The 21,514-nt window shown below is 40.4% G+C and overlaps 2 protein-coding genes across 2 annotated transcripts in view; one reads left to right on the top strand and one right to left on the bottom strand.

Moving 5' to 3' along the window:
- The window catches only part of LOC308070027 (pancreatic lipase-related protein 2-like), a 182,092-nt gene that overhangs the window by 111,374 nt on the left and 49,204 nt on the right, over positions 1-21,514 (bottom strand). The window lies entirely within an intron of this gene.
- GFRA1 (GDNF family receptor alpha 1) overlaps positions 5,055-21,514 on the top strand; it is a 149,814-nt gene continuing 133,354 nt past the window's right edge. The window contains exons 1-3 of the mRNA XM_080403271.1: positions 5,055-5,417; positions 6,478-6,780; positions 8,076-8,159. Of these exons, the coding sequence (XP_080259397.1) occupies positions 5,378-5,417; positions 6,478-6,780; positions 8,076-8,159 (427 nt within the window). The 5' untranslated portion in view covers positions 5,055-5,377. The remainder of the gene's footprint in view (positions 5,418-6,477; positions 6,781-8,075; positions 8,160-21,514) is intronic.

Genomic DNA, 21,514 nt, shown 5'->3' with positions numbered 1-21,514 from the left:
AAGCAGCTAGGGGGCTGTATTATTCCATTTTTAAAGCAACAAGGCATAAATCGAGGGATACAACTATCACCGTTCTGTTTTAACAACTTTTTCCTTAACAGTTTGGGAAACATCAATGTCCATGCCCGTATATCAGTATTTAAAATTTGATGGAATCATTTGTATAAGACAGAGCGTCGCAAGTCGCTGCAGTTTTTTCCATATTTTCAAATCTTTAAGGGTAACTAGTATATTGTGTTTCTTAACTACGAGTTCTCTGAATTGCATTGTACTGGTTTAGTATTTTTTTATCTATTCTATTGAAATCATAATCAGGTCACATATTAGGTATGAATTTGCAGAGGAATTCTGCAGCTTTTTTTTTAAGTTTTTTTTTTTTTTTCCTTCCAGGTAGTCTAATATTACATAAGCACAACCTCTGGTGAGGACGGGGAAGCAAGAGTTCAGGAAAAACTTCTGGCAAAGAACAGTTCTGTGAATTCACTGCCAGGTCTGATTAAAGGGGGTGACAGTTGGGGGACGACTTTCTTTTCTTACAGTTTTGCATCAATTAAGTCATTCAGTGATCTAGATTGCGCTTCCACATGGTTTTTTTTGTTTGATTACTGTGTGAATGCTCATTGCTCGCTTTGCTTTTGTTTTATGTTTTTCCTGATACTGTAAGCTCTAAAACCAAGTAAATGACAAGTTCAGTAAAAACTCAATCTTGCTTTTATGCTGCAAAAGCCCATTCAAGGCTTCATAAGCCCCTCAAAATTGATTTTTGGAGCACTGTTATTTAATCTGTCCTTTACAAAACTTTAATGCCTTGAGCAAATCATTCTTGCCTTATTCCCACCACTAGGCACTTTGACTTCATGGTAAGTAGATAAATGTAAGACAAAAAAGGCAGTTCAGATTGTTCCTCCAGTCCCTAGTAATTCTCTAACTTTTCTGTTCTCCTTTACTCGTTATTGAATAAAGCCTCCTGTGTAAACACTACTTTTTATACTCCCATGGCACACAGACATTTTCCCATCAGTTGCTTGCTCTCCCCCACCTGCTATATCTGACTCATTAGTTCAGCTTCAGCTTTGCTTCACCTATTCATTCCCCAAAGAACTGTATTTAAAGTTCATGGCACTGTTCTTATTCTCAGCATACTTTATGGGTCTGCAGATTAATACTGTGTAATTTTCCCTGGGCTCAGTGGCTCCAACGTCAATATTTTCTTGCAAGGTTCAGTCTTTAAAAGGAGGTCTATGGCAGAGATGGCAAAGGGAATCTGCAGGCTCACTGTGGTCCAGCCAATGTATTAATTCAACTTTCTTGTCAGCTTACTGTTACGTTGCCATCTGAACTGCTGGCCCCCCGTAACAACCTAATCCAGTGCTCCAACACTGCAGCTTTTGCATGTGGGACTGGCTGCAAAACAACATCGCCTGCATTTGAGTCAGTTCTTTTTAATTTACATGCAAAGGAGGAGGCAGAAGGAAATCCAGCAAAACTGGTGGTGGTGGGGGGGAAGTATTCTGACTTTGCACATCTTGTGTGGCTGGCCTCAAGTACCAGATGGCCCTGACTACAGGTGTGGGTTGATGCTGTTGATGTGTTCAGAGCATTTGGGTTCAGGCTGCAAGGTGACAGGAAGCTTAAACCTGCCCATAGTTAGGGGTTCACTTATCTCAACCTACTTCTAAAGAACACTTTTTTTTAACAGAAATTTTAGCATCAAATAACCCCTGGTTATTTTTCTTTTCTTTTTAAAAAGTTTTCAATAGAAGAATACCAGCTAATGTATGTAATTAGTAAGAACCAAGTAACTAAAATTATGTAAAGACTGAAGTACTAGCAGTTAATACTGGCAGTGAGTAGCTTGAAGTAGTTAATACTGTCTTCCACATTATTTATATTGTAATGGCCCTTAAACAATAATTCAGTGGTGATTATGTTATCATCTGTCTTCTAATGAAATGTTTGTCCCCATCAGCTGTACCTTATATATGTTATATTAATTGTTCTGGAACTTTTTTACAAAACCCAGTCAACAGAATTAAAACCCAGCTTAAATATCTTTAAAATGTTCACAGTAAAGGATTTCTGTATGGCCTGGGTTTTTTATTATTCATTTGACTGAAAAGCCTTATGGTTGGAGCAGTTGTCAGATGCACAAATTATAAGGTAGACTTTGGTTTGGCTAAAATCAACAGCAAAACATCCATGGACTTGATTTTACCCAGAGGAGATAAAAGGCAATTGGAAAAGAAAGAGTGAAGAGCGTAAGTATTATGAATCCAGCCACAGATTGGGGTTTTTGTCTGGTGTCTTTCCAAATTCTTAAAAAACCTGAAAATGCTCTGTAGCTACGATTTGCGGCAGAGTATATGTGAACAGTACAACATGGCACTTCAGGAAAGCTGCATACCCTATGTGTTAATGTGATACCAGTCCAACACGCAAGTGATTTCAGCTACCCAAACCACAGTGACCCTGTGAAGATCCTGTGAAGAGAGTAAAGTACTTGTGTTGTCTGAGTGGTAGCAGGACATGGAAATCAGTTTAGCAACAAATGGAAAGGATGGCATCCAGATACTAACTAAAAAATACTGGAAGGAAATTGAAAGAATTTATAAACAATTCCATCTCTGAAAGGAAAAATAAAAATTGGTAACTTCTGCTGTGGAACTAATGTCGTTGTGGTTTCCAAGACTCTTTCTCACACAGTCCTGTTAAAGACTGTGCAGCAGTTGGATGTTCTGAGCAACTGTACGTATCATGGACTCTGTCCTTGGATTTATTTACTTATTTTTCAGAACATGGTTGCATTTTTTTCTGGGTTAAGACATATTAAAGTTTTTCCACTTTGGGTGATAGTTTTCTGGAGATGAGTCAAAAAACTGGCAAGAGAAGTGTTTAGTGACAATATTCAGAATTTTGGACGCATGCTTTTCGCTATCTTGTTATTTCTGAACTGTCAGTAACATTTTATTTGATTTTTAACAATTAAAGCATGATTTCAGTTTCACTGTAATAGTAAAGACCCCACAAAAGCTGTGTTTTATAATAGCAAAAGTAGCTATTAATGCAGAGATTTGCAATGTGTTGCTTTTAGATGCCAAATAATATTGTGTGTAATACGTGTGTGTGTGTGTACATCTATGTATTCAGGGCACTAATGTGTGAATAGTTTTGTAAATAGTGGCCTGGATTTCAGTCTTATTTTCACTTGCCTTGCTCTTCTGTGAATGTTGTAGCTATTCCTGACTTAGACTTGTAAATAAGAGGAGAATGATGCTACCTGTGTATTAGACACACAGGTAACTTCTATACAAAGCTTATAATGTGCCACAATGGTGTCAAAACGACCAGTGAAGAAGTAATCATCTCTCTGTATCACCCAGTTCAATCTGTATTGAAGTGTTTGGAAAGCCAACTCCTTTCATTAAATGCCAGCTACTTCAGCAGCTGAAGCTGTCTTGAATCATCAATGCCATCATCAACTTAGCACCTTCTAATTATCTTGAAATACCCTAGAAGTCGGGTAGTTGTCTTTATTTCTCCAATTATATCCTTGTACATGCAGCTGATATTACATGGCCACAAAATCTATTAGTATATGCCCCTTCGTATTAAGCAATCAATGCACAAACACTTGTGACTTAATCAGTTACAACTTGACATCACTATTATGACTTAGTGGAGGGACCAGTACTCTGGAAAGGTTTGCTTTTTTTTTTTTTTTTTTTTAATTTTCTTTGGTAGAAATACAAATCTGCCTGTTAAGAAGCAGCAGTGTGAGAGGAAAACAAACAAACAAACTATAAACTTCCATTTGGGTTCAGTGGATGTCGTATTCTCTGTATATCCCGGCATATGCCAAGCTTTTAAATAAGTGTTTCTGAAGTACCTTAAAACAGTTTAGCTCCATCTGCCATCTAGTTTTCGCTATAAAAGTGGCCAGCCTGATCATCTTCCATCTCATGAGGGGAGGCAAGGTCCTTTAGGCAAAATTTATTGTGAGGAGAGGCAAATTCCTTAAGTCAAATGGGCCAAATAGCCTGTGGACAAGATCGCAAAGTAAAGTATAGAGTGATTTAAGAAAAAATATTTATTTATGTAGACACTCCTCCCCAATCTGGTTGCAGCTAAACTAAAACCACCTGAATCAAATTTTCTGCATGTGAAAATAAGGAAATCTGGAAACTGAGGCTATTTTAAGCTAATTGCATTTTGTTGGGTTTCGGGGGACTGCTGCATAGTAGCAACTGTGGGAAAACCACTAAATAGTTCTCTGTTTGAACCATCTGTCACAAAACCGGGACATATGTTCGCTTTGTTTATTCAGGAGCCAAGTGGAAGCCGATACACTCCGCTCGGCCCCGGCCGAGGGCTGGTCCGCGCCCAGCACCGCGGGGATGCGCGTCCCGCGGGTCCCGCCTCCCCCGGCCGCCCCGCGCAGTCTGCGCCCGCGAAGCGGGGCTGTCCCCCCCGCGGGCGGCGGAGCCGAGCAGGGCCCCCTCCCCCGCCGAGCCCCCGGGCCGGGCGGGAAGCGGGGCCACCCCCCGCGGGCAGCGGCACCCGCCCCGCCGTCCCCCCGGCCGCTCGGGCACTTGGCGGCGGCTGCCGCTCGGGGACGCCGCCACTGTGCCCCGGGGCTCCCGCAGCCGCGGCCGCTCCGCTCTGGGCGGCGGAAGAGGAGCAGCCGCCCCCTGCCTCCCCGCTCCCAGTTTCCCCGGCCAAACTTTCCCCGCCGCTGCCGGCAGCGCGGCACCCACCCCCGCACCGCACCGCCGGCGGAGGCGAGCGCACCGCACAAGCTGCGCGGCGCCCCCCACCCCTCCGCGGCTCCGGCGCCAACGAATAAATAAAGTTGCGGAATAATTAAAAAGGCGAATCGCCCTATAGCACGGGGGAGCTGCCAGCTCTGCGAAGCCGCAGCTGCGAGTGGCTGCGGGGCCGGGGGCGGGCGGACGCCGCGGATCTGGTGTGTCCCGTCCCCCCCCCCCCGTCCCCCCCCCCTCCCGTGCTGTCGGTCCCTCCCCGGGAGCAGGCGCTGCCCACCCAAGGAGGCGACCGGCGCTGCTGCCCCGCTCAGTCGCGCACAGCCCGCGCCCTGTGCTTGCAGGTTGCTCAGACCTGAGAGCTCCGGGGGAACGCTCAGCATTGGCGCCGCTGCCTGCCGCTGCTGGTGGGAGCGGTGAAGAAGAGAGAGGGGGTTGGTTTTGTGGTTTTCTGTTTTTTGGTTTGGTTTTTTTTTTTTTTTTTTTGTTTTTTCCCTTTTATTCCATGGATATGAACTTGGAGTCTTTGGACCTCGGCGGTTTGGGAATATCTACATGCTGATCCTCTTTGTTGTGGCACATCAGCTCGTTTGGGGAAACCATCCGAAGGCAGCAAGATGTTTCTCGTTCTCTTGTACTTCGCTTTGCCCTTAGTAGGTAAGTTGCTGGTGTCTCATTTCTGACTGTATGTCGCTTGGTAAAGCGGAGTGTAGGGTTTATGGGCTCGGATGCCTCACGGTTGTCAGCCTATTGTTTCGGCAGAACTGTGAAGTTTCCAGTAGTTTTTACAGCTCTGCCTCACATCAGCCAACCCAGTCCACACTCAGAGCTCTGGGAGATTACAGACTTCGGTACTTGCCTGTGTAGGCTATTGTTAAATTGGGTTCTCGCAAGTTACAGGGAAACTTTTCATTTTAATGAAATAAGGCTGCCTGGGGTGTGCGTGTGTGTGTGTGACAAAAGCCAGTTTAAGGATTACATCCTCACCTGAACTGGCAGCCTGCCTGCCTGCCAGTGCTTTGCAGCCCGAACTGGTCTCCCTTCCACAGAAGATGTTTGCGGTGAGGGAGCATGGCAGGGGGCACGGTGGAGCGGAGAGAGTTAATGGAATTTGCTTTGTTCTCCTGCAAAAGCATCATATGTGAAGAGAAAAGGGGGGGGGGGGGAAGCCATAAATTCTACTTTACACATGTAGAATAAGCAAAAATGTGTACAGCCTTTAAAAAGTGACTGATGCAAAAAGAGGCTAATATCAGCCAGCGAGGGGGTTGTTCGTGGATGTAATTAATTGAAATTACAGCAAAGCTTTTGTGGAAAGTGAGGTCGAATATTTAAGCCCTCAGTTAAACACTGGAATGGAAGGGTTATTTGTTTCACCAAAGTGGATCTGAAGAATAAGGAACGCTTGTTTTGTCAGGCATTTATCCCCTGTGGGTTTTCTTCCCTTTTTGTGTTTTCTCATAAATCAACCAGCAGGGTTAAAACACGCTCTTTTCCTTCGACTCCCACGAAAGTGGATCTAAGACCATGAAAAGCTCGTGTGCTTTTTCCTAAGGTAACGTGAAGCTCGGTGGTTTGCAAGGTGCTGCCGGTGGGGCTGTCTGCGTGCGCTGCGTGAGGAGGGGTCCTGTGCTCCCCAGCTGCCTACTTGGGAGCCCTGGTTAAATCAGCCTCATCCCTCAACAAGAGTTTGTTGGTTTGTGTCTCCTCTCTCTAGATGTACTTCTGTCCGCAGAAGTGAGCGGGCTGCCTGGAGGGGACCGCCTCGATTGCGTGAAAGCCAGCGACCAGTGCCTCAAGGAGCAAAGCTGTAGTACTAAATACAGGACACTGAGGCAGTGTGTAGCCGGCAAAGAGAGCAACTTCAGCCGGGCGACAGGCCTGGAGGCAAAGGACGAATGCAAAAGCGCCATGGAAGCTCTCAAACAGAAATCTCTGTACAACTGCCGCTGTAAGAGGGGCATGAAGAAGGAGAAAAACTGCCTGCGCATTTACTGGAGCATGTACCAGAGCTTACAGGGTACGTTGCAAAATACAGAACTGTTACGCTCCCCTAATGCAGTGTGTGGTTTTGCAGCCGCTCACACCCACAGTGAGCTACAGCCGCTGAGGCTAACCTCAGGGGCTGACCCCGTAATTCACATTGTGCTCTTCAGCTGCAAACTGAGGACCTTTCATCCGACTCACGAACAGCTGCTGCTCCATCTCCTGTTGTTGGGAAATCCACAATGAGGGTTTCCTCCAGGGGACCCAGCTGACCTTTCTAAGCCAGTCAAAAGGCAAGGGCACTAGCAAGTGCAAGAGCTACAAAAACATTAATTTGGAGAAATTTTTCTAATGATATTTAAACTCCTTAATTAGGACTTACCTAACAAGATCACAGGACACTGGAACTAGTTTCTTAGGTCTTTACTGAAAGTTAAACGTAGTATGAAAAGGAGCATAGGCTTAAGGAAATCTTTATTCTTGCCTTTGCTGTATTTACTAGCAGTATTCCCTGGGCATGCTGAGACAGGAAAAAAAAGAAGTTTGTGCTTCCTAGAGTGTGTAGATGTGTCAGTTAGAAGGGACATGACAGTGATTGACTTGGGACTTCTGTTCTTGATGTCACTGGCAAATTTTGCATGGTCTACTGAGAACAGTGAGGTCCTTATATGAGATATATAATTTTGAGCCCTATTTTGCTCTGGCCCTGGAGTTGAAGATGCAGCCTTTCACTTTGGCATGGTCCCTGTTTAACTCTTTTCTGTAGCTGCTTCTGCAAGAAGGGAAGTCATCCCTTTCTGCTCATTTATCCTGGCACCAACTGGAACATTTTAAAGAGTCAATGTATACTTCTGGTCTAGCTCTCATAGTAAATTACACTCCTCCTGGACGTTCTCTGCATCATAAAAAGTTTTCCTTCCAACAGCATCTTGTTAGGAGTGTTTTGTTCCAAAGATGCTGGTTTCTAGCTGTTACCTGGGCTGTTCCTCTGAAAAAGAGCTGTGCTGTTAGGGTGAACAAAGAGGAATATACTTGGTAGAGCTCCTCGCCTGCTGGCATGAGATGGGACAGTCCCTGTGATGTCACAGGCCATCTCTGCAAATTATGACCTTATCCATGGAGGAAGGAGAGAAAAGAGCTAGTGACAGGGATAAACAACTAGCTTCCTTCAGGTGTTTGTATAGATAATGCTTTGAGGAGAAATAGCCACATACACAGATTAAAGGGGAGCACCTTCTGCTGTTACAGTCACTTCATTTCAGAGTAAAAGTAAACTCTTATCCTGAAGCCTTATATAAGAAAAAAAATCCAAATATTTTTTGTCTTTAGGAAATGACTTGCTTGAAGATTCCCCTTATGAGCCAGTAAACAGCAGACTATCAGACATATTCAGGCTAGCACCAATTGTATCAGGTAAGCAGACTTAAAATTCTTTAACTGAACCATGATTACAATCTGCTGCTTTGTAGATTAATTCTGGAACTTTCAAGCAATGCTCTCTTAAATAAAAAGAAATGTTAATGGCTTTCTGGATTTAGGAAGTTCATGATACAGTTGCAAAAAAGAAAATAGTATTTGGTTTTGAAACAATAATTAAAACTGAAAGACTGCTTGGCAGGATGGCAATTCGTTGGGGTTTTTTTGAGTCATTCTTGACAATAAATGCTAAATTTTCCTGTAGGTGGCAATCTGATTCCCTGCGTTCCTAATTTACAAATCAGTTTTTTTGGGAGGAATGTGGTCAGTGCAAGTTACCTCCTATTGACATTAAAGAAGATCAAAAGACAAATCTTTCAAATGTTTGCATAAGGGAATGCTTTACAGTTTCATACATTGTTGTTTAAAAAAAGAAATTTCAGAGTTAAGGCTCTCTTCTTTGCTGGAGCTACTGGCTGTTTAAAGAGCCTATTTACAACTTCCATCCTTCTCTCGTTTTCCTCTGAACGTTTTTTGTTGCTGTGTGGCTGTTTTTCAGAGCTTATTTGTGGTAATTTGAATTCTGTTGCTTGATAATTAAACTATGCTGCTTGCTTTTTATCAGCCTAAATTATATTCATTTTGGATTGTATTTATTGAAATGAAGATTTGTGGGCATTCACAGGGGTTACAGGTTGGAATGCATTTTCTTTTTCGGAGTTTCAGAAAGTCTTATGAGGATGTAGTGTCTACTCAGGACCTTTATTTGTTTATTACATTAAAAAAATTGACTGTGGACAGTATAATGCGTAAGTCTCACAGTGCTGAAGCTGTAGTTAACTGACATGCTATGGTTAAGCATTAGTAGGTGGCTTTTTAGAAGAAAGAAGAAAAGATGAGAGTGGCTTGACCAATTTTCAGAAGTACTTAGACTTTTTAGGACCCTAAGTCTCATTAAAAGCCAGGGGGACTTAGGTTGTTAAGTATTTAATGGTACAGATTTTCAAAGGTATATAGGCACTTAAATGTAGATAACTGCCCATTGGGATTTTCAGAAAGGACTAAGTGATTTAAATAGGTGTTAGATGCTCAAGCAGTTCTGAAAATTCAAAGTGCTTAATGCATCTTTAGTATCTTAATGCCTTTAAAAATCAGCCCTTTAGTCACTTTTCAAAATGTGACTTCAGATCCAAATCACCTACTTCTTTTGAAAGTATTATCCTAGTGTGGTAAGCAAGTCTGTTGGAGAAATAATAAAGAACAAATACTAAATTCTGAAGAATCTTTATTTATTTTGTTTTTGTTTTATTGCTTAAACCCCCCCCCCCCCAGCTTAATACAAAGCCAAGACAAAATCAACGTGGAGGAGTTCCAGGCTCTTTCCTTAAAGTTTGTGGTCGTCCTGCTGAGGGCCAAATTCTAACCTACTTCAGCAGTTTTAGGATCTCCATAGAAATACCCTATGTGCACTCTGCCTTTCAGTTATTTTTTAGATTCCCCATTAACTTGCAAATTAATCACCTTAAAAACATAGTAATTTTTTTGCTACCTGTTCTATGTAACAATGAAATAAGACATAGTTGCCAACAAGTGATGCCCATCCTACCGCAGTCACTTAGGATGCTGGTGGACTGGTTAGGACTCATTCTATGTTATTAGTGCACCCCAAATCACTGTTCACTTTGTCAGAAGTTGTAGGTTTGCAGGGATTGAAGGCCTAGATTCACAGGGACTAACAGACAAAAGTTATAATACAATGGAAAAACACCAGTATTTGGAAGTACTGCCATCTGAAAGAAAAAGATTAGCAAAAGCATTTTTCTTATCGTCATGGTTACTTCTGCATATTACATTATTTAAAGCTCCCTAGTCTTACAGATTTTTTTGCAGGGCTCTGCAAATACCCCAAACAGCAGAACTTGGTAAGGTTTTTGTATCTTGATTAAAACAAAACAAAAACCTCCTGTACAAGCAGTGTTGGCAGAGGTTTCATAACTGGCGCTCTAATGTAGTCGTGTTCATAGATGTTGCTGAAGTATTCACTTAAAGTTACTTGGGTGTAATTAAAAGCAGCGATTAAACCTTTCATCTCACAAAGGCCATTCTGTGGTACTATATGACTTGGTATGTATCAAGTCCATTGTATCAATGCTTTTGCCATCTTTCTTATTTACTTTTGAGACAGTATAGAAAAATCACAACAGTTGTCTTTTATGGTACATAAAAGGGGAAAAACATTGTCCAAGATTACTGTTTTGTGTGCTATGTAAGTCTTCTGTAGCGTACGTAAGAAAGAAATGGAGGACAGTTTTAAAAAGCTGTTAAAAGTTAATCTAATTCTGTACCAAAAGATACTCAAAACTGCATCCTCTATGGGAACAGAATGCTGCTTTCTCATTAATCGTTCAAGTATCAATATGTTGATTTAAAACAAAAATCAGGAATACTTTGCTAAACATGTTACTAAGATCGTAGTTTCTCTCCAGTTGCCATTATGTTAATGGAACAAGTGATACAGTTGTGTTATTGAAGTCAAGTTTTGTTTTATGTTTTTATGTGGACTATGTTATAATGGGACTAGTGGTGTAGTTAGTCTAGAACTAGAAGGGCAAGCTAAGTGTTCTATATAAAATTTAAAACGATGTCCAACAACACAGAGAAGAAAAATGTAAACCCACAAAATGATTTATTGTAGTACTAGCTGTTAAGCCGAAGGTATCATATATTTAGATACTAAGAAACACTAATTTTGCATTTGAATCACTACTGCATTTGCAAGGAAAGTATAATTTATAAAAAAAACACAACACCTGATGGCTAAAATGGGAGTGTGAGGTCAGTGTTTGATTTACTTGTGATGATGTATCCTAAGTATTCAAGGGTCTAATCTTCCTTCCTTTCCATCTGCACTTTTAAGTTCATTCAGGTTGTTCTATAAAGTTGGTCCTCTGACACCTCACATGGCCAAGTCCAAGACTGAGTCTTCCCAGCTGAAGGACAGGGTGCCTTTTTTTTTTTTTTTTGTGTGCGTTTGTTTTGTTTTGGGCATGTCTAGGTCTAAATTTTCTTTAGAACTACTACGTCTGATGTGTGCTTCTGCTTCAAGGGTGTGAATTTCTTGCTGGTAGGCAGCTCTTCAAATTACTGAAGACTTGCGTGCGTGTTTTAGACAGTAACAGATTTGGCTTAGTTATGATGTAAAGATTTTGCTTAAACAGACATTTTTGCTTAAACCTTAGCAACTTCTGAGAGGTGAAAACATTTTAAGGCCATGGATTTCTGTCACAACTACAGGAAATGCAAAATCTGTTGATTTGATTTCAGAAGTGAGTTTCACACCAAATTAAGGATAGATGCTTGAACTAGTCACTTGTTAAAGCTATCTGCAGCTTTTTACTACCTGGGGAACAGTTTGCCTCTTGAATTGGTATTAAATTTGGCATTGAGCCTCACAACTGGACAATGTCTCATTATTTTGGTACCAACAGATACAGGATAGTGGTCACCTCTGTGGCATGTTGCAAGAAAATATCCTGCATAAGAACTGTAGCTCCACGTACATGTAGAAATACTTCGAAAATAAATTTTGCTGAGATGTCTTATTCATTTCAACACAGAATGGGGAGCCGCTAAAGCTGAATAAAATGCCTTAAGCCGTATCTGTGAAGTGCTGTAAATAGAATACTTAATATTAAAAAGGCTTGACTATTTAGATCAACGTATTTAAGATGACATAATGCTCTCCTCCCATGGGTTCGCTTTCAAGTTGCCTAGTTAATAACAGGCTTATTACCCTATTGTTCAGCTTTTACATCTATTATGTTCAGAAATAATCTTAAAGAACAGGTTACATAAATCAGAATATTTCTTAAAACGTGTAGGTTTTGTTGGTAATCTGTGGAGAACTGGTCAGTTACATGCTGCTAGTTATGGCTTGTTTCTGGTTGCTAAAATGCAAGACAGGTAGAAATTAATTATTTTTCCAATATTTCTTTTCTGTGTAGTAAACTGTTTTTACGAAGTGCCTTTTTTATCATTAACAAATGAGAGAAAGAAACTAGCTCTTATGATTTTATGTCAAAAGGAGTGTTTCCTGATTCTGCCATTCTCATGAGAGGCTGTTTACTTTTTTTTTTAAAAAAAAACCACAACCAAAACCAAGCAACTGACAAACTTCTGTTGCAGAAGGTATCTGGAAGCTTATATGGGGAAAAGGGTATATTTCATATTTATTATGGTAAATTTGTTAATTCAAAACAAATGTTCAGTAGACAGCACAGCACATAGGGCTTCTAACTGGAGTGTATCATTCCACATTAGAACATGGGTAGCACAGCACATGAAGTTAGCATGTTTGATTCGCATACTGAATAAGCTTTAAGTACAAGTACAAATAATTATGGTCAGTAAGGTGGCCTCTTATTGTATTTAAAAAGTTAACGGTACTGGAATTCTCAGAAGGGTGTGTGTGCTGGTGGCATATAAATTAGGCAGTCTCACGTATGCTTTTTCTGTAGGATTTATGAAGACGTGTCTGGCTCTTGCTCTAGAATCTGTATGTTATTCAGGAGAGTCGGTTAATTAGCAGTTTTCCCTTCTTCCTCTGAGTTTTTCAGAGTCTTTTAGGCATCCTGTATCATTGGCGTTCACAGATCAGAAAGCTGATGCTGGGAAATAATGAAGTCTAGTATGCAAAACCCTTCCTTCAAGATTTGATAGACCTTTATAAGGGGATAACGTCCTTTCCTCAGCATAAAGCCTGCTCTCAGTATTGATGACAGCTATCTGGCACCTTCCCCATCATTCTGTCCTTCCCAGAGATGGGGTAAATGGACTGCAAGTGTTTCCTGTGGAAAAGTTGCTATCAGCAAAAGTGGGGGAGGAAGGTTGGGATTTTTCATTACAAATTCTCAGAATCCAGAGAAAAAGAGCTGCCTTGTGTATGTGCTTAAGGTCCTTCAGGGTTCTTTATACCTTCTCTTTCTGCTACTTCTGTAAAGAGGGGCTTTAGAACTAGATAGCACTGAATCAGAGTGAATTAATTTTGCCCAAACTTTCATAAACCCGGAATTCTTTTAATGAAGAACTGAATGTTTCTTGAACTCATGTAAAAGCAGTGTTCTGGGTCACAGGTCCCTGACATAATAATTATCATTTGCTCCTATTTTTCCTACCTGGTAAATTACTTTTCTTATGTGGAATCCATAATAGCATTTTTAAAATTGTTTATCAACAAGATAAGTTAAGAGTCTGTCCTGGCCAACAGATTAACTGTTTTTTCTTTTGGGGGTTTGTGGCATGTGAATTAGTGGCTTTTCCCATGATTTAATACTGTATGATGTCCCAAATTCCTATTGCCTGAGGCCTCTAATCCTGATTCTATTCCTAAATCTGTGTATATTTCATATGCTACGTATTTCTCTAATTTAACACTCTGGGGTTTTTTTGGTATTTCTGTAAGAATATTTGAGACTCCACATTTCTACAAAGGCAATTTAATTTACAAAATATTAAAAATGTTGATCTCTTGACTATTTACAATGCTGTAATTAGCTCTAACCTCCCATATTGTTGCAGCTGATTTTTTAAAAAAAAGATATTTCATGTTAGTTACCTTGCAATTCACCCAATTTCATAAACAGTAAACCAGATCTTATTAAGTTAATAGGAGTCTTGCAATCTGTTTCTGTTCCCACTGAAGTAAGCATAACACATCAACATCTTTTCATTTGATTATGATGTATTCTGTTTCCTGTTGTGATTTTTTTGGGCTCAGTTCTGGTTTTCTGATGTGAGGTTGAGCCTTTTGATAACAGAAAAGTAAAAACATGTTGTTTAGTTTAGCCTACGCTAGATTATCACATGCACAACTATATCTTCTTTGTAAGATAATACATTAAAATATTAGCCTTTGGTTCTGCTGTTACAAATCCAGACTAACTCTTCTTTCCCCAGTGAGAATTTGTGACCCTTTGCCTGTCACAAGAAAAAAAAACAACACCAAAAACCAAACAAAAAATAACCCCCAAACAAAACAGGCATCTATTTTAGTTGCATTTAACAAAATGAAATAGTGTGACAAAAATAAATCTAATGTAAGCATGTACAATGTTTGTGTTCTTTCACATTTCTGTCTGCAGATTTTCTCTGCAGAGACAACTAGGCTGGCTTCCAGTCAGATAACAAGTTATCAAGGGTGCAGAGATACCAGTTGCTGATTTCCACTTCTGCATTTTCATAATCAGATTGGACTTCACACAAAAGAAAATCACTTTGGTGACTCTTGGCTTGCAGGAGCTCTTTGAATTTACTTAGTTTTCTGCATTTCTGGAAACTGATTATGAGAGGGGAATAAAGCACCTTGCTAAAGTAACTGGCTAGCTTGTAGGAGCCGTACCTGCGCACTTCAGCTTCAGTAGGAGCATGAACAGGCCTTGAAACCCCAAACAGGAATATGTAACATCCTCGGCTTAGTCCACGTTTCTTTCCTTGGTGAGATTATTGGAACTTCTTGCTAATTTCTTTGAAGATCTGTAAAACAGAATAAAAGGTCTTTGTTCTTCAGGTGTTTAAAATTTGCAGCTTTGAGCAAATGTAGAGTTTCTGCCTGTCCCACTAGCCTGGACAGTCTTTGTCAACCAGTTCTGGTGTGGGAATCCAGATGAAATCCATGCCATAGAAGGCGGAAGCATGTGATGATACAACACAGAGCGCTTATACATGAATATTCAGCATCTCCTTGAGTGCTGGAAGTAGTAAGAGAAGAATATTTAGGAGTCTTGAAGGAAACTCAAAGGAGAGCAGTATTTTCTTGAAGTCTGGAAGGTGTTGGGAAATGGCTGGTTTGCCAGTTACCAATAAGCTTGGCCAGGTATTTTGCTTAAAATATATAGTGTATACAGTGAACTACATCTTTTCTTTGTCTAGGGTAGCATTGTTGGAGCGTGGCATTGCCATCCCTTTACTTTCTATGTGCGCAGCAAATTCTCAATTACAGTGTGGTAGGCCAGATGTCAAATGAGCAAATGTGTATGGTTTTGGGCAGCAAATTGTATATTCTTGTTTCCCGTTACAGGCCAGCTTTGTGGTTTGTGTAAGCACCATGCTAGTTCCTTTAAAGTAGGAGCAAAAGCACACGGGTACTTCTGGTGGTATCAGTGGGATTTAGTCACTGGGGGCGAAGCAGAGTCTGGTCACTTGTGGGGAGGGATGCTCCCATTTCAAGGCCGTGGTGAGCAGAAACAGGCGTGGGCTGCCAGGGGACCTCAGAAACACAGAACTTGCCAAGAAGTTCCCAGTTGTGTCAGGTGTCTGCAGGCTGCTGTGTGGCAGGGGTGAGCAGCTGGACACAACCGGGCTGCTAATGGGGCTGCTGAAGGCACGGCATGGCAGGGGGGAGAGAGCACCGTGGTTTGTGTGGCACAGCTTTGGTGCCCTGCTGAGCTGCTGCTGGGAATACTGCAGTGATAAAAGGTGGTGTAAGGACTGGCACAGATGAGAAGCCAGTGCTGAGCAGGCATATTTCTGTGGCATTCCTCCTCAGAGGGCTCCTGAAGTTTGTCCGTAAGCCATGTCCCCTGGTGAAATGCAGAGCAGTGCCTGGAAGGCAGCATCCTGCAGCGTTCCGTCTCTTGATGGCACAGCAAGGTGCAGTTTATGGCAGCCGATTTGCACCCTGGCTCTTTACATTTTAAAATACTTAAAACCTTTATTTTTATAACCCTATTTGTATTTGACTCTCAGGGATAACTCTGACAGTCTTGGAAGAACCAGTAGTGGTATCTGTCAGGAGCTGACAGTATGTTAAAACTGCTAAGAGTAAAATGCCTGTGTGTGATGAAAAGAAGTAAGAACTTCTGGATTGTAAGGCAGAACTTATTTGTGACAAGTATCCAACATTTCTTGTTTTAAGATGTACACTATATTGTTTTGACCTTAGAAAGGAATCTATTTACAGTTTGATTTTTAGAAAGGTGACCGTTTTTGTTTATGAAAACTAATTCTGTACTTTATACTTGGTTTGGGGTATTTTATATTCTTTTATTTTCTGTGGATGAGACTAATGCAGCAACAATATGGTCACTATAGTTAGAACATTAACAAAATTAAGTTATTGGGGGAATAGTTCTTTAGCTACTATGATGCTTTGACAATTTTTATAAGTGTCAAGCTATTGTCCTGTACAATCTGCACTCAGCCTGAAATTTAACATGAGAGATGCATGACACAAAATGTAATGGCATAGAGATAGCTCTTCCTGCATAGAAATTTGCAGAAATGATGGGTTGTAAAGAGACTTGAAGATATCAAACAATTTGAGTAGGAACCCATAAATAAAGATGAATTTCTGCATTCACTGGTTATACAATTTTATCACTGTCTGGTGTCCATAAAATGTATCTTCCCATTAAAGTTTTGTCATGCAGCTGATGAGGTTCAGAAGTGTTAAAAGCTTCCACTCTCTCCCTTTTAAATTCTGCACCCTAAATTCAGTACTAAAGCTCAGTTCAGCAGAACCAGTAATTGCCATTTCCCTGTTCCTCATCCGTGGGAGATGGTTCTGTGATCCTCCCTGATCCCCAGTCCCACAGCCTCCAGACCACGGCTGAAGTTTCCTGCGTTTAGCCCTGACATGCCAGTGCTAACCATGGTCGCTTCCTTGAGTCAATAAACACAACTCATTCCTGCCTTGACATACCTTTTCTGTATACTGCCATCCCTTTGCTCTCTCTGAACTGTAACTCCTCTACCAGATCCCCTCCAGCTGTAGGACTTCGGTTGTTTCTCTCTCTGTTGCTGCAGTATGGAGCGGCTCTGCTTTCCACCTCAGCTGCTCACTTCTCAGAAATCTGACTGCAGTTCTTCCCTTTTCTTTTTCAGCAGGCTTGTCTTTGCTCTCCTGTGTGATGTCTTTGCGTTGTGGTCTGCCTCTGCCACCCACCCTGCTCTCCCCTTGCTCCATTCCCCCACCACCTCCCTGCCCTCCTTGTCCAGTGCTTCTGGTGGAGCAACACCACCTCTGTTCCTTGGAAGCTTCCCTTAAATTCTGCTCTCCCCAGTATTCTCCAAACTGTTCTCTCACCCTCCCTGTAAAGAGATGGAGATGCAGTCCAATGAAACGAATTGTTCCTGAGTAATGGAACTAGTAACGCCTAGTTTCCTACTGGAGTCCTCCATCTCCTGGATGCCCCTGACCTCTGCACAGACAGAGCTCCTATCTTCTTTCTCTGTGCTGTGCCCTCTCCACACGTTCTCCCTTGTCTCTTCACTAGTGCCCAATTCTGGCCCACCTCTCTTGTCTCTGTGGGGCAGCATGTGCTGTGGCTGGCTTGGTGTTACACACGTGCTGAAGGGCTTTCTGGGCAGGCAGGCGGGCACCTGCTCCCTCTTGGAGTGGCTCCGAGCCAGGGACATGCCTGCCTTGTTGGCAGCAGGCAGGTCTACCTGGGTCTAAAACCTGCAGTTTTTCCTAAAATTTGTAAGAACTTCATATTCATTTCTCTGTCAAATTTGTTTGAGTAAGTCCTATGGGTTTAAAAAGATTGCTGGGAGCTGCAGGGGTGTGGAGAAGATAGAGACTAATAGTCAATTTACCTCCATTTCCTTGAAAAATCTGGATTAAAGAAAGCAAATATGGTTCCTGTCATATCACTAAGCATTAGACTGTGACACATCTCATCTTACTCTAGTCTCATAAAACATCTAGTGTGTCATGCAAGTGATATAAATAAACATGCAGCGGACTTGAAACTTGCAGACAATTAAGTACAGTTGATGGCTGACAGTTGTATTAGATAATTGAGCATCTCAGGATTTGCAAAATGGGAAATAATTCATGCATTTAGGTTAATTGGCATGAAGATTATTTATTCAGATTTAGAAATGAAACAAGAAAGAGAGAACCCATCCAAAAGCTCTTATATGTGAACGTTACACATGTGAAATGTGTAAATTACGTTGCATTTGACTATTTGGATGATCCTGCATTGTATTTACAAATGACACTGCACTTTTTAGAGTCATCTTCTTTTCAGATGGAATCTTTTTAGGATTAACTTTTGCTGATGTTTGTTGTGATACGGACATAAACAAAATCAAGAACGGTGATACTTGCATTTTGTAGTAGTTGGAAAGAATCTGTTTCCAAAACTCGGGCTTCTCCAGGCTTGCTGCTTGCAAATAGTGGAATGTATTCTGCACAGCAGTGGCTTAGCATTAATGAACGCTTAAGCAGCAGATTAAAATGTCTGCTTAAAAAAATAGGTTAGGATTATATAATAACAGAAGTCTGGGATACTGGTAACAGTGAAGATAATTTTGAGCAGATTAAGTGCAATTAGATCTCAGCTGTAGAATATTTAAATACAATACCATATCAAAACCCTGTTCCTGCAGCTTTACTTGCTTTCCTTCACACCTGTGGCATCAGCACCTGACAGCAAAGTAAATTATAATTTTCATTGTTGTTCATTTTATATTGCCATGGGCATGTACATCATATTATCCATTAGGACCCAGACAAACATGTATTTTCTTCACGTACAGTCATGAAACAAGACATGACTGAATACAGCAAGCTGTCTGCTCTATTTGAAATTCTCTTAGAAACTGATAAATCTGCTTGTAAGATTTCTTTAAAGGAAGAACTGCCTGTAGTATTCTCATATTAAAAGTTGTGAAAATTATAGCTTTATAATAAACCCATCTAGATGGACAAATTGTGTCAGCTCTTTCAACCATAATCTATTGACTGAATTTTAGTCTCCTCAATAGCGAAATGGAGACCCAAACATGCAGCGATTGATAACACGACCTGATGAAGTAAACCGCTTTGATCCTTTGCGAGGTCAAACTGTGTGTGTTTCTAAGCAAATGTTCCCCAAGGCTGCTGATGTGTGAGATGTCTCTTCCCTCCACCAAATGTCCCACCTTTGCAATAGAAAATTAAAGGAGACGTGTAAAGAAATGTGGTTTGTTAGGGTATTTAATCTTGCCTATACATTGGTGTGAGGATTGTTGAACACAGAGGTTGGTGTGGTGTTTATTTTTTTAATGTTTGAAGAGTTTAAAAATATGTAAACAGCTGTCCTAGGTTGGGTAGAAAGTGAATGTATTAACTCTAACTGCATTAATATTTAGGAAGAAAAGCATACAATATTCTTTAATGTAGTAAATAGAGAATTATTTGAATTTTCCTTGGAGCTTCATTTAGCTTTTTAATAACTTTTCTGCTGTATAGCTAAAAATACCTTATCTTCATGCCCTTGACCTTTCTTTAAGAGTTGTGGGAAGATTAAAAAGCATAAATGAGAATAAATTTAGAATTAGCTTATTTGAAAAAAAAAAAAAAAAGGTGCCAAATGCCACAGCTATCCAAAAAATGGTATGAAGTTGTCAGCCTTAGAACACATCCAGCCTGGCAGAGCTGAGCAAAGCAGCTTGCTACTAGAGCAGGGCTCTTGTAGTTGTAGAAATGGGAGGGGAGGGCTTTTTTCATTTCCTACTCAGTCCTTCCCCTCCTTGTGGAAGCTGCTAATAAAGGTACTAATTATATTGACAATTTCTGTAGCTCAGATCTCTATCCCTTAACGTAACCCCTTCCCCCGGCTTGTTCTGTGTAGAGCACCGTGCAGCTGTATAAATACTTTTGGTCATTAACCTTTTGGACTGTATTTGAACTAGCGACTAAAAGGTGAGGTTGTCAATATATTAAAGACATCATTAATGGCATAACCCCAGCCATAAACGATGAATAATTGTGATGGTTGAGCTTTATTTATTTATTTATCCATTAAAAAATGTGTCGGTATCTGGACATCTTTGACGTTACAGGGATACTTCTGAAAACAGATGACTTCTGGTGATACCCACTGGAAGCAGCCACTCTGCAGTGTTGTTAATTATCTCCTTTAAATTATTCAGTTAACAAGACAGAGAATGGTTGCACTTGTGAAGCTGTCATCTTTAGGACTTAGGTACTGCATTGCTGTGCAATAATTATACAGTCTGACACTAGCTTTCCTTTATGTTAATTGCAAGTAAGCCTATAAATTCCTCAGATTATTAAAAAGAGTTACCTCCTTCCTGTTGCGTTAAGTCAAGGATTTCAACGTTGCAAACTTTCAGTCCTGTTTTAGAGAGAAAATGTCACCGTAAAAATCTTTGAGTTATCAATACTTTATCAAGCTAAGAAAACATGAAACGTTCCATTTTGCCTGTCAAAATTGTATTTGTAGCATTGCAACTCTATATACTGATTTTTATTGTTATTTTAAATTAATTCATGATTTAAATATGTATTTAATCCTACATAGACAGACATAATAAAACTAAAATCATACCTAAAAGATAATCAGTAAGTGTTTATACCTAAGACAGTTAACAGGAGGCAAAAGAAATTGATGTTGTAAATGGCTGTGTTTTCTCTAAAGCTGTTCTCAGTAGGATCTTCAGAAAAAAGATCCCAGATTTCTGTAATGCAGGCAGTATGCAATATCTGATTCAGAATGTGAAGAGAAATGTAATTTACAAGTTACAGAATTAATTAGTTTGTTGCCAAAAGAATAAAACAGAGCCAACAGTTAGTTCCCCTTGAACAGTAAGATGTGCTAATTGAAAGACTCAGGACTGCATTGTACGAGTCAATATTCAAGCCTGTAGAATGCTTCAAGTGACTAGTTTCTGTCTTTAGCCAGACTGAGAAATATAATAAATGATTCTGGATGTGTGGACTGTGGTAAGAAGAGACTTCCCAGTGCAGCTATCAGAATGGGATATGTGTAAAGTGCTTGTAACAGCTCCTCTATCTATGGAGCAGGTTGTACTTCTGTGGCAAAGAGTGTCGCTGATAGATTAGGGTGACATTTCATCATGTTCCTGAGCGTGAATGCTACATGTTGAACAAGATCAGAGTCTCAAGGAGCGTGTCATAGAGAATTACGGTTTACTACTTGTTCTTCCTGGTGGTTTTCAGAATTTTAAAAGGATTTATAATATTTGAAATATGTTTAAACTCAGAAAACCTTGGTATTTCAAAGTAATACTTCACAAATCATCTTTTCCCTACATTGTAGCTGAGTGCGGTGTTCTAATTCTGGGCAATGATTTTTTGTTGTATGACATGATAGAATAACAGAAAATTATTTTAATATAATTCTGGAAATTGCTGTGCATATTAGGAATGATTTATTAAACTATAATGGGAAAGCTAGAAAGGTTTTTTTAAAGGTGTTAACTTCTCAGATGTGTGTTATTACTGTACCATAAATGCATTATTTTAAACTATTTGTTTTTAAAGAGTGGCAAAAGTATTAAAATAACAGTTCTAAATCACTCTAGAGCTATTCAGAGAC

This window comes from Falco punctatus, assembly GCF_963210335.1.
Source record: "Falco punctatus genome assembly, chromosome: 9".
NCBI classification, from domain to species: domain Eukaryota; kingdom Metazoa; phylum Chordata; class Aves; order Falconiformes; family Falconidae; genus Falco; species Falco punctatus.
Note: the sequence above shows the minus strand (reverse complement) of the source record. Positions and strands in the feature narration are given on the sequence as shown.